At 34.8% G+C, this 14,432-nt stretch overlaps 1 protein-coding gene across 1 annotated transcript; it reads right to left on the reverse strand.

The window, feature by feature from the left end:
* Positions 1-668: 668 nt before the first annotated feature.
* LOC121366610 (interferon-induced protein 44-like) lies at positions 669-13,743 on the reverse strand (the record flags this gene model as incomplete). The annotated part of the gene is made up of 5 exons (XM_041490981.1): positions 669-815; positions 5,742-5,930; positions 6,676-6,728; positions 13,530-13,536; positions 13,713-13,743. Coding segments are annotated over 5 exons (427 nt in total), but the record flags the coding sequence as incomplete, so codon positions are not given.
* Between the last annotated feature and the right edge of the window lie 689 nt (positions 13,744-14,432).

Below are 14,432 nucleotides of genomic sequence, written 5' to 3' on the forward strand. Positions count from 1 at the left end.
GTCAACCTCCACATCCCAGTCCTTGTCTCTCTAACCCTGACAGGTGCTTGTCTCTTGTGGCACACATATGTATACTGCTTTTAACTGTGGGCTTGGTCTGACCACTTCAGTAGTTACTTCTGGCATTGTTAAGAGGCACTTGTAACTACCTACTATGCACCCCTATTACCCACGGTCGTTAGTGCCGTGGGTCAGATCAACAAGAGGACGAGAATGCCAGGTGGGTGTAAGGGACACAGGTAGGCGATGGTGTGGACAGCTCAGAAGACAGAGTTGGAGGAAAATGACAGAAAATAAATATCTCTGTATTAGTTTGTAAAGACTGCCTCCAAAAACTGCCTGATAACTAGGGTCAGTGCTAATAAGTATGGTATCGCGTCCTATCAATATTGCTACACGTCTTGTAATAATACTTCACACACATACATGTTATACTGTTTTGTACAAACCACACAACATAAGAATAATCAATCAAAATAACTAGTAAATGTTGTCCTGCCTGTGGCAAAGTGCATATAAAAGATCCCTTGCAGCTAACCAAAAAAAAGTTTCGCCTGAAGACTACAAGTAAAAACTACCAAATGTTTGATACCCAATAGCCGACGATTAATAAATCAATGTGCTCTAGTGGTGTTGAAAACAAAATACACACTTTTTAAAACACATACCTCATACCCATCTGTAATATGACCATCTAAGACAGAAACCAAATCCACAATATCCAAGCCTTGACCTTCTTCTAGGCCTCTCGTGTCACACAGGCGAAATTTTAACGGGTATCCAGTCTCTTTGGACTTGATCTTGTACATTCGAAACTGAAACAAAATAAGTCACATGGTAGTCGCAGCAGTGCAGATTGACTGACAATGAAAGAACACATTAAAGGGACATTCCTGAGTTTGCTGCATTGTAAGATGTTTCCGACTAACAAAATATTTCTACGATTAAACTTACATAATAAAATATATTTTCTTGTTCAGATTATCAGTGTCTATATATTCAATGTGTATCTGGTCGTCTTAATATTTCTAAGAAGCCCAAACCCAATTTTTTTATTTTAGGAAATAAAATGAAATGTAACTTAGTACAAATAGTATAACGATCAGAAACACGTTTAGTATACAGCCACTAATATTTTACGCAGAAAAATATATTTCATATGTAATTACAATCGTTAAAAAGTCTCTGTTAGTCGATGACATCTTAAACATTGCAGCAAACTCGGGAATGTCCCTTTAACAGATTACTGAATGTCATATTAAAACTATCATGTCACAGAAGGTCGGGACGTTGCTCAGTGGTAGAGCGATCGCCTGAAGTGCAGTGGGCCCATTGGGCTAGTTCTCGCTATATCCAGTGCATCACGACTGGTATCAAAGGCCATGGTATGTGCTATCCTGTCTGTGGCATAGTGCATATAAAAGATCTCTTGCTTCTAATGGAAAAATGTAGTGGGTTTCCTCTCTACGACTGTCAAAACTACCAAATGTATGATGTCTAATAGCCAATGATAAATAATTCAATGTGCTCTAACTCTAACTTTATCATTAACTTACACATTATTTGCTACTTACTACTAGGTGGTTAAGGGGTTAAAATATTTTCAAACTGAACACCGCATTTCATATACTTTGATCGTTCTAGCCAGTGCAACAACTGGTTTAATATCAAAGGCTGTGTTATCCTGTCTGTGGAATGGTGCATATAAAAGATCCTTTGCTAATAATTAATTGAAAAATGTAGCGGGTTTCCTCTCTAAGACAATATATAAAAATTTCATAATATTTGACACCCAATAGCCAATGCTTAATAAATCAATGTGCTTTAGTGGTGTTGTTAAACAAAACAACCGTTTATGTCACATGAATACTATACTGAGGGAACGAAATAAGGGAACACTTGGCACCGGAAACAAAATCTAATTCACTGGCAGCATCATAATGTGTGTATAAAATATAAAGATGTAACATGGATTGAATGTCAGTAATGTGGGACCAACTGACAGTAACAGAGATGACTTGATACTACATGTAGCTCAGTTGGTAGAGTGCTGTCGGTAATGTGGGACCAACTGATGGTAACAGAGATGACTTGATACTAGCTCAGATGGTAGAGTGCTGTCAGTAATGTGGGACCAACTAACAGTAACAGACATCACTTAATACTAGCTCAGTTGGTAGCGTGCTGTCAGTAATGTGGGACCAACTGACAGTAACAGACATCCCTTGATACTAGCTCAGATGGTAGAGTGCTGTCAGTAATGTGGGACCAACTGACAGTAACAGACATCACTTAATACTAGCTCAGTTGGTAGCGTGCTGTCAGTAATGTGGGACCAACTGACAGTAACAGACATCCCTTGATACTAGCTCAGTTGGTAGAGTGCTGTCAGTAATGTGGGACTAACTGACAGTAACAGACATCCCTTGATACTAGCTCAGTTGGTAGAGTGCTGTCAGTAATGTGGGACCAACTGACAGTAACAGACATCCCAGTTGGTAGAGTGCTGTCAGTAATGTGGGACCAACTGATAGTAACAGAGATGACTTGATACTAGCTCATTTGGTAGAGAGCTGTCAGTAATGTGGGACCAACTGATAGTAACAGAGATGACTTGATACTAGCTCATTTGGTAGAGAGCTGTCGGTAATGTGGGACCAACTGACAGTAACAGAGATGACTTGATACTAGCTCATTTGGTAGAGAGCTGTCGGTAATGTTGGACCAACTGACAGTAACAGAGATGACTTGATACTAGCTCATTTGGTAGAGAGCTGTCGGTAATGTGGGACCAACTGACAGTAACAGAGATGACTTGATACTAGCTCATTTGGTAGAGAGCTGTCAGTAATGTGGGACCAACTGACAGTAACAGAGATGACTTGATACTAGCTCATTTGGTAGAGAGCTGTCAGTAATGTGGGACCAACTGACAGTAACAGAGATGACTTGATACTAGCTCAGTTGGTAGAGTGCTGTCAGTAATGTGGGACCAACTGACAGTAACAGAGATGACTTGATACTAGCTCATTTGGTAGAGAGCTGTCGGTAATGTGGGACCAACTGACAGTAACAGAGATGACTTGATACTAGCTCAATTGGTAGAGTGCTATGGGTAATGTGGGACCAACTGACAGTAACAGAGATGACTTGATACTAGCTCAGATGGTACAGTGCTTTCCTGACGTGCTTAGGTTAAGATCGAACCACCTTGGAGGACCTTTTTTTTTTACCCCACTATAGTGCCCCACAATGGGACGGGATTCAGTTCAGTTGGTAGAATGTTCGCCTGAGTTGCTTTGGTTGTAGAATCAAAGACTCTCTGAATAGTGATTACTTTTTTTCCTGTCTCAGCCCCACGACTGATCTATCAAATAGTGTGGTATGTGATATCCAGTCTGTGGAAAAGTGGATATAAAAATAATGGAAAAATGTAGCAATCAATAAATCCACGTCCTTTAGTGGTGTTGTTAAAACAAACAAACTTTAACTTTCATCTGAAGGCTATGAATTGACACATGAAAACTATTTCACTATTGAATGTCAAATAGAAACTTTTAATATTGAACGTCATGTGAAAACTATTTTAATATTGAGTGTTAAATGGAAACTATTTTAATACTGAATGTCAAATGGAAACTATTTTAATATTGAGTGTTAAATGGAAACTATTTTAATAATGAATGTCAAATGGAAACTATTTTAATACTGAATGTCAAATGGAAACTATTTTAGTACTGACTGTCAAATGGAAACTATTTTAATACTGACTGTTAAATGGAAACTATTTCAATATTGAATGTCAAATGGAAACTATTTCAATACTGAGTGTCAAATGGAAACTATTTCAATACTGAGTGTCAAATGGAAACTAGTTTAATACTGAATGTCAAATGGAAACTATTTTAATACTGAGTGTCAAATGGAAACTAGTTTAATACTGAGTGTCAAATGGAAACTATTTTAATATTGAGTGTTAAATGGAAACTAGTTTAATACTGAATGTTAAATGGAAACTATTTTAATACTGAATGTCAAATGAAAACTATTTTAATATTGAATGTCAAATGAAAACTATTTTAATACTGAGTGTCAAATGTAAAGTATTTTAATACTGAGTGTCAAATGGAAACTATTTTAATATTGAGTGTTAAATGGAAACTATTTTAATACTGAATGTCAAATGGAAACTATTTTAATATTGAATGTTAAATGGAAACTATTTTAATACTGAATGTCAAATGAAAACTATTTTAATATTGAATGTCAAGTGAAAACTATTTTAATACTGAATGTCAAATGAAAACTATTTTAATATTGAGTGTCAAATGAAAACTATTTTAATACTGAGTGTCAAATGGAAACTATTTTAATATTGAATGTTAAATGGAAACTATTTTAATACTGAATGTCAAATGGAAACTATTTTAATACTGAATGTCAAATGAAAACTATTTTAATACTGAATGTCAAATGAAAACTATTTCAATACTGAATGTCAAATGAAAACTATTTTAATACTGAATGTTCAGAGGAAACGATTTTAAGAAGATTAATGTTGAATATCACATACAAATTGTTTTAAGAAAGACCAATTGTCAGACAAACATGCTAAATCTCAGATAAAACATTACTTGTGTTTTAAGGGGTATTAGTCCCCTACCGGTCCAATTGGAGGAGACTATAGGTTTCATCTCCATCCTTCTGTTTGTCAATCTGTCTGTCCACACATTTGTGTATACATGTAGCTTTATCGTATACTATTACAAATCAGTTTTTGACAGATTTATGGCTCTTGAACTTAGTAGATATGGAAATTTATTTTCCGGCCTTCCCCATTCCCCCCCCAATGCCTCAATATATTGAGCTGAAATTTTTTGTATGGCTTTACGATGTACTGTTACAGATCAAGTTTGACTTTCATGACAATTTACCCAGAGTTATGGCCCTTGGAACTTAGGCGATATGAAAAACAAATTCTGATTTGTTTTTGTGTGCAATGCCTCAAGATATTGAGCTGAAATTGTGTGTATAGCTTTGTCATGTTCTGTTATGAATTAAATTGAGTTTCATGGTAATTTACCCATTTTTCACAAAGTTATGTCTCTTGAAGTTACATGTAAGAGATGTGACAAATTTTTAAAATAAAAATCCTGACTTTTTTTGCCCCCAATGCCCGAGATGGAATGTTGTATATTGCTTTATCATGTAATGTTACAGATGAACTTTAACATTCCTCATTGCGATTTATTCCCTTGAACTTAGGAGATAACCCCCCACCCCCCACCCCCAGTGAATAGTGGGTGAGCTAGGAGATGTAATGTAGTTGAAAACCAACTGTTGTTGTCATAATTAATATATAACTGACCCCCCCAATGGAGTGGGGTGGGGGAGATGCGATGTAGGTGAAAACCAACTGTTGTCATAATCAATATATAACTGACCCCCCAATGGAGTGGGGGTGGGGGAGATGTAATGTAGATAAAAACCAACCATTGTTGGCGTAATTAATATATAACTGACCCCCCCCAATGGAGTGGGGGTGGGGGAGATGTAATGTAGTTGAAAACCAACCGTTGTCGTCATAATTAATATATAACTGACCCCCCAATGGAGGGGGTGGAGGAGATGTGATGTAGATAAAAACCAACTGGTGTGTTCAGAATTGGCATATAACTCCCCCCCCCACCCCCACCCCCCGTGTGTGGTGGGGAGGAGATGTAATGTAGTAGAAAACCAACCGTTGTGGTGAGACTGTGCTCCGCCCCGCCACTCCTCGCCTTGCTTGTGACGCGGTCCCGGAACACAGAGTTGACCGAGTTGAAGAAACTTGATTTACCAGCTCCGACTTGTCCTATGAGGAGGATGTTCACAAACTGGTCCTCCAGACCCTCCACAGGGCAGTACTTCTCTAAATCCGTCCTCAGAGTCTGCAGAAAATACATTGTGTTAACAGCCATACTTTCATTTAGTGAAAACAGCTTTAGTATTGACTAATGTATTAAAAAGTTAAAGTTTGCATGTTTTGTTTAATGACACCATTGGAGCACATCGATTAATTAACCATCGGCTATTGGATGTCAAACATTTGGTAACTGCGACTCGTAGTCTTCAGAGGAAACCCACTACATTTTTTCGAATGCAGCAAAGAATCTTTTATATGCACTTTCCCACAGACAGGAAAACACATACCACGTTCTTTGACCAGTTGTGGTGCATTGGTTGGAACGAAAATGACTAATGTGGTGGAATAATCATTCTATAGTCCATCCCATCATTCTATAAACATGTTTTTTGTAAATAATATCAGTTTGGTTTCACGTAAGAGGAAAAGCAAAAGTGTTTTGGAAATAACAAAAATATACAAATCAATCGGCTCAGACATAAACAACTTGTAGTAAATTCCATAGTATGAAAAAAGGCGTTAGCTGTGGGACAGACTATAAGTAGGGGATTTATCCATGAAAACAGTTCCTGTCATTTGTTGAATATCTGTTCAAAACAAGAATATTGAATGGATCAGAAATGTTTTTGTGGTATAATTAATATGTTGTGGTGGTCTTGGTGTTAATACATCCTATAAGCATAATGTCCTCTTCATTTACAATTTATAATTTGTGCCTGCAGCTGTCCATGCATGCATTGTAACTAAGTACCTGTGAATGCGTGAATTACCTGGATTGACACGTCTGGTATTTTACGCCATGGCCCTTCCGGTACTGGATTATCTACAATCAGCAGAGTAATGTTGATACTGATTTTAAAGTTATAAAGAAAAATATATTATTGACAACACTTTTCTGTAATAAAAAAGAGAACACGATACCAGTTCACTGAACCTTTCACACCATGGTAGTGCAATGAGTAAGCCATCAATCTGACCAAATATTTATGTATCTGTAAAGCTACATATTTATTTTTGAATTATTTGTATATTTTATATTTATATCTTATGTCCTGTACACCTATGTGTCGGACATACTGCCCAGATAGCTGAAATAAGAACCCAGAATAGCGTGCTTGATCATTAAGTGGATATAAGCACAAAAATAGAGAGAGAGAGAGAGAGAGAAAATGACAATGAGCTAATATTACAGTTCATAGCTGATTTGATGAATTTGTGACACAATGTAGAATTTTATGTGCGGACTGTTCATATTCTTAACTCTTCCTTGCTTGCTCACACACGTGCGGGTACACACACACACATGCACACATGCAAACACACACACACACAACATTCTTATTCGGACAAAAACAATATCTAGTGTGTTGTAGTAATATTAACTGTTATGTACTTGTCACCTGGTACATTCCTATATCAAGTGTGTTGTAGTAATATTAACTGTTATGTACTTGTCACCTGGTACATTCCTATATCAAGTGTGTTGTAGTAATATTAACTGTTACGTACTTGTCACCTGGTACACATCTATATCTAGTGTGTTGTAGTAATATTAACTGTTACATACTTGTCACCTGGTACACTTCTATATCTAGTGTGTTGTAGTAATATTAACTGTTACGTACTTGTCACCTGGTTCACTTCTATATCTAGTGTGTTGTAGTAATATTAACTGTTACGTACTTGTCACCTGGTACACATCTATACCTAGTGTGTTGTAGTAATATTAACTGTTACGTACTTGTCACCTGGTACACATCTATACCTAGTGTGTTGTAGTAATATTTACTGTTACGTACTTGTCACCTGGTACACATCTATATCTAGTGTGTTGTAGTAATATTAACTGTTACGTACTTGTCACCTCGTACACATCTATATCTAGTGTGTTCTAGTAATATTAACTGTTACATACTTGTCACCTGGTACACTTCTATATCTAGTGTGCTGTAGTAATATTAACTGTTACATACTTGTCAGCTGGTACACTTCTATATCTAGTGTGATGTAGTAATGTTAACTGTTACATACTTGTCATCTGGTACACATTTATATCTAGTTTGTTGTTGTAATATTAACTGTTACATACTTCACCTGGTACGCATTTATATCTATTGTGTTGTAATAATATTAACTGTTACATACTTGTCATCTGGTACACTTCTATATCTATTGTCTTGTAGTAATATTAACTGTGACATACTTGTCACCTGGTACACATCTATATCTAATTTGTTGTTGTAATATTAAACGTTAGATACTTGTCACCTGGTACGCATTTATATCTATTGTGTTGTAGTAATATTAACTGTTACATACTTGTCATCTGGTGCACATCTACATCTAGTGTGTTGTAGTAATATTAACTGTTACATACTTGTCACCTGGTGCACATCTACATCTATTGTGTTGTAGTAATATTAACTGTTAGATACTTGTCACCTGGTACACTTCTATATCTAGTGTCTTGTAGTAATATTAACTGTTACATACTTGTCACCTGGTACACTTCTATATCTATTGTGTTGTAGTAATATTAACTGTTACATACTTGTCACCTGGTGCACATCTATATGTAGTGTGTTGTAGTAATATTAACTGTTACATACTTGTCACCTGGTACACTTCTATATCTAGTGTGATGTAGTAATATTAACTGTTACATACTTGTCACCTGGTACACTTCTATATCTAGTGTGTTGTAGTAATATTAACTGTTATATTAACTGTTACATACTTGTCACCTGGTACATTTCTATATCTAGTGTGTTGTAGTAATATTAACTGTTACATGATGGTCACCTGGTACACATTTATATCTAGTTTGTTGTTGTAATATTACCTGTTACATACTTCACCTGGTACACATTTATATCTATTGTGTTGTAATAATATTAACTGTTACATACTTGTCATCTGGTACACTTCTATATCTATTGTCTTGTAGTAATATTAACTGTACATACTTGTCACCTGGTACAAATCTATATCTAGTTTGTTGTTGTAATTTTAACTGTTAGATACTTGTCACCTGGTACGCATTTATATCTATTGTGTTGTAGTAATATTAACGGTTACATACTTGTCATCTGGTACACTTCTATATCTATTGTCTTGTAATGTTAACTGTTACATACTTGTCACCTGGTGCACATCTATATGTAGTGTGTTGTAGTAATATTAACTGTTACATACTTGTCACCTGGTACACTTCTATATCTAGTGTGATGTAGTAATATTAACTGTTACATACTTGTCACCTGGTACACTTCTATATCTAGTGTGTTGTAGTAATATTAACTGTTACATACTTGTCACCTGGTACACATCTATATCTAGTGTTTTGTATGCAAATGAGGTTCACTGTTACAAAGTATATGTGACCTATAAGTGAAGCGTTAATCCATATGTATAAGTGAACTGTACAGTCTTGTCACCTGGTATATTTATACTAGCTTGTGTTAGTAATATAACTGTTACATACTTGTCACCTGGTACCAGGTATAAGTCTAGTATAAGTGATTGTAGTAATATTAACTGTTACATACTTGTCACCTGGTACACATCTATATGATACTTAGTGTTTTGTAGTAATATTAACTGTTACATACTTGTCGCCTGGTACACTTCTATTTCTAGTGTGTTGTAGTAATATTAACTGTTACATACTTGTCACCTGGTACACTTCTATATCTAGTGTTGTAGTAATATTAACTGTTACATACTTGTCGCCTGGTACACTTCTATTTCTAGTGTGTTGTAGTAATATTAACTGTTACATACTTGTCACCTGGTACACTTCTATATCTAGCGTGTTGTAGTAATATTAACTGTTACATACTTGTCACCTGGTACACTTCTATATCTAGTGTGTTGTAGTAATATTAACTGTTACATACTTGTCAGCTGGTACACTTCTATATCTAGTGTGATGTAGTAATATTAACTGTTACATACTTGTCACATACTTGTCACCTGGTACACTTCTATATCTAGTGTTGTAGTAATATTAACTGTTACATACTTGTCAGCTGGTACACTTCTATATCTAGTGTGATGTAGTAATATTAACTGTTACATACTTGTCACATACTTGTCACCTGGTACACTTCTATATCTAGTGTTGTAGTAATATTAACTGTTACATACTTGGCACCTGGTACACATCTATATCTAGTGTCCTGCAGTAATATTAACTGTTACGTACTTGTCACCTGGTTCACTTCTATATCTAGTGTGGTTTTGTAATATTAACTGTTACGTACTTGTCACCTGGTTCACTTCTATATCAAGTGTATTGTAGTAATATTAACTGTTACGTACTTGTCACCTGGTACACTTCTATATCTAGTGTGTTGTAGTAATATTAACTGTTACATACTTGTCAACTGGTACACATCTATATCTAGTGTGATGTAGTAATATTAACTGTTACATACTTGTCACCTGGTACACATCTATATGTAGTGTGTTGCAGTAATATTAACTGTTACATAGTTGTCACCTGGTACACATTTATATCTAGCGTGTTGTAGTAATATTAACTGTTACATGATGGTCACCTGGTACACATCTATATCTAGTGTGTTGTAATAATATTAACTGTTACATAGTTGTCACCTGGTACACATTTATATCTAGCGTGTTGTAGTAATATTAACTGTTACATACTTGTCACCTGGTACACTTCTATATCTAGCTTGTTGTAGTAATATCAACTGTTACATACTTGTCGCCTGGTACACTTCTATTTCTAGTGTGTTGTAGTAATATTAACTGTTACATACTTGTCACCTGGTACACATCTATATGATACTTAGTGTTTTGTAGTAATATTAACTGTTACATACTTGTCGCCTGGTACACTTCTATTTCTAGTGTGTTGTAGTAATATTAACTGTTACATACTTGTCACCTGGTACACTTCTATATCTAGTGTTGTAGTAATATTAACTGTTACATACTTGTCGCCTGGTACACTTCTATTTCTAGTGTGTTGTAGTAATATTAACTGTTACATACTTGTCACCTGGTACACTTCTATATCTAGCGTGTTGTAGTAATATTAGTGTTGTTACATACTTGTCACATACTGTACACTTCTATATCTAGTGTGTTGTAGTAATATTAACTGTTACATACTTGTCAGCTGGTACACTTCTATATCTAGTGTGATGTAGTAATATTAACTGTTACATACTTGTCACATACTTGTCACATTCTGGTACACTTCTATATCTAGTGTTGTAGTAATATTAACTGTTACATACTTGGCACCTGGTACACATCTATATCTAGTGTCCTGCAGTAATATTAACTGTTACGTACTTGTCACCTGGTTCACTTCTATATCTAGTGTGGTTTTGTAATATTAACTGTTACGTACTTGTCACCTGGTACACTTCTATATCTAGTGTGTTGTAGTAATATTAACTGTTACGTACTTGTCACCTGGTACACTTCTATATCTAGTGTGTTGTAGTAATATTAACTGTTACATACTTGTCACCTGGTACACTTCTATATCTAGTGTGATGTAGTAATATTAACTGTTACGTACTTGTCACCTGGTACACTTCTATATCTAGTGTGTTGTAGTAATATTAACTGTTACATACTTGTCACCTGGTACACATCTATATCTAGTGTGATGTAGTAATATTAACTGTTACATACTTGTCACCTGGTACACATCTATATGTAGTGTGTTGCAGTAATATTAACTGTTACATACTTGGCACCTGGTACACATCTATATCTAGTGTGTTGTAGTAATATTAACTGTTACATACTTGTCACCTGGTACACTTCTATATCTAGTGTGTTGTAGTAATATTAACTGTTACATACTTGTCACCTGGTACACATCTATATCTAGTGTGTTGTAGTAATATTAACTGTTACATACTTGTCACCTGGTACACATCTATATCTAGTGTGTTGTAGTAATATTAACTGTTACATACTTGTCACCTGGTACACATCTATATCTAGTGTGTTGTAGTAATATTAACTGTTACATACTTGTCACCTGGTACACATTTATATCTAGTGTGTTGTAGTAATATTAACTGTTACATACTTGTCACCTGGTACACATCTATATCTAGTGTGTTGTAGTAATATTAACTGTTACATACTTGTCACCTGGTACACATCTATATCTAGTGTGTTGTAGTAATATTAACTGTTACGTACTTGTCACCTGGTACACTTCTATATCTAGTGTGTTGTAGTAATATTAACTGTTACATACTTGTCACCTGGTACACTTCTATATCTAGTGTGATGTAGTAATATTAACTGTTACAACTTGTCACCTTGTACACAAAAAAGATCTAGTGTTTTGTAGTAATATTAACTGAGGGATACTTGTCACCTGGTACACTTCTATATCTAGTGTGTTGTAGTAATATTAACTGTTACATACTTGTCACCTGGTACACTTCTATATCTAGTGTATGTAGTAATATTAACTGTTACATACTTGTCACTGGTATACTTTGAACTAGTGTGTTGTAGTAATATTAACTGTTACATACTTGTCACCTGCATACACTTCTATATCTAGTGTGTTGTCAGTAATATTAACTGTTACATTTTGTCACCTGGTACACTTCTATATCTAGTGTGTTGTAGTAATATTAACTGTTACATACTTGTCACCTGGTACAATTAAAATATACTAGTGTACATGTAGTAATATTAACTGTTACGTACTTGTCACCTGTATGTACACTTCTATATCTAGTGTTGTAGTAATATTAACTGTTACATACTTGTCACCTGGTACACTTCTATATCTAGTGTGTGTAGTAATATTAACTGTTACATACTTGTCACCTGGTGACTGGTACATCCATCTAGTGTTGTAGTAATATTAACTGTTACATACTTGTCACCTGGTACACATCTATATCTAATGTGTTGGAGTAATATTAACTGTTACATAATTGTCACCTGGTTCACATCTATATCTAGTGTGTTGTTGTAATATTAACTGTTACATACTTGTCACCTGGTACACATCTATATCTAGTGTGTTGTAGTAATATTAACTGTTACATACTTGTCACCTGGTACACTTCTATATCTAGTGTGTTGTAGTAATATTAACTGTTACATACTTGTCACCTGGTACACATCTATATCTAGTGTGTTGTAGTAATATTAACTGTTACATACTTGTCACCTGGTACACCCTGGTCTAGTGTGTTGGGTCTATATTAACTGGGAGGTAGTCACCTGGTACATTTTAATATCTTAGTTGTGTGTGTAGTAATATTAACTGTTACATAATTGTCACCTGGTATTATTGGAAATACTATCTAAATTCTGTTACATGTATGTTTGGTATTATTTTTTAGCCACTGTTCCCAGTAATATTAATGTTACAACCTGGTACACTTCTAAATCCTAGTAATATCAACTGTTACATACTTGTCGCCTGGTACACTCTATTTCTATTTTGGTGTTGTAGTAATATTAACTGTTACATACTTGTCACCTGGTACAAATCTATTTGATTAACTTAGTGTTTTTAGTAATATTAACTGTTACATACTTTTCATTCTGTCTGGTACACTTCTATCTCTAGTGTTGTAGTAATATTATATTTACATACTTATCACCTGGTAAACTTCTATATCTAGTTGTTGTAGTAATATTAACTGTTAAATACTTGTCACCTGGTACACTTCTATATATATTGTGTTGTAGTAATGTAACAGTTCTTCTTTCCATACTTGTCACCTGGTACACTTCTATAACTGATACTAGTAATATTATACTGTTACATATGGGTCACCTGGTACACTTCTATATAGTGTGTTGTATACCTTTTAATATTAACTGTTAAATACTTGTACCTGGTACACTTCTATATCTAGTGTGATGTAGTAATATTTCTGTTACATACTTGTCACCTGGTACACTTCTATATCTAGTGTGTTGTAGTAATATTAACTGTTACATACTTGTCACCTGGTACACTTCTATATCTAGTGTGATGTAGTAATATTAACTGTTACATACTTGTCACCTGGTACACTTCTATATCTAGTGTTGTAATAATATTAACTGTTACATACTTGTCACCTGGTACATTTCTATATCTAGTGTGATGTAGTAATATTAACTGTTACATACTTGTCACCTGGTACACTTCTATATCTAGTGTGTTGTAGTAATATTAACTGTTATATTAACTGTTACATACTTGTCACCTGGTACATTTCTATATCTAGTGTGTTGTAGTAATATTAACTGTTACATGATGGTCACCTGGTACACATTTATATCTAGTTTGTTGTTGTAATATTAACTGTTAGATACTTGTCACCTGGTACGCATTTATATCTATTGTGTTGTAGTAATATTAACTGCTACATACTTGTTATCTGGTACACTTCTATATCTAATACTATTGTCTTGTAGTAATATTAACTGTTACATGATGGTCACCTGGTGCACACCTATATGTAGTGTGTTGTAGTAATATTAACTGTTACATACTTGTCACCTGGTA

The sequence above is a fragment of the Gigantopelta aegis genome, unplaced genomic scaffold, assembly GCF_016097555.1.
Source record: "Gigantopelta aegis isolate Gae_Host unplaced genomic scaffold, Gae_host_genome ctg6380_pilon_pilon:::debris, whole genome shotgun sequence".
NCBI classification, from domain to species: Eukaryota; Metazoa; Mollusca; class Gastropoda; order Neomphalida; family Peltospiridae; genus Gigantopelta; species Gigantopelta aegis.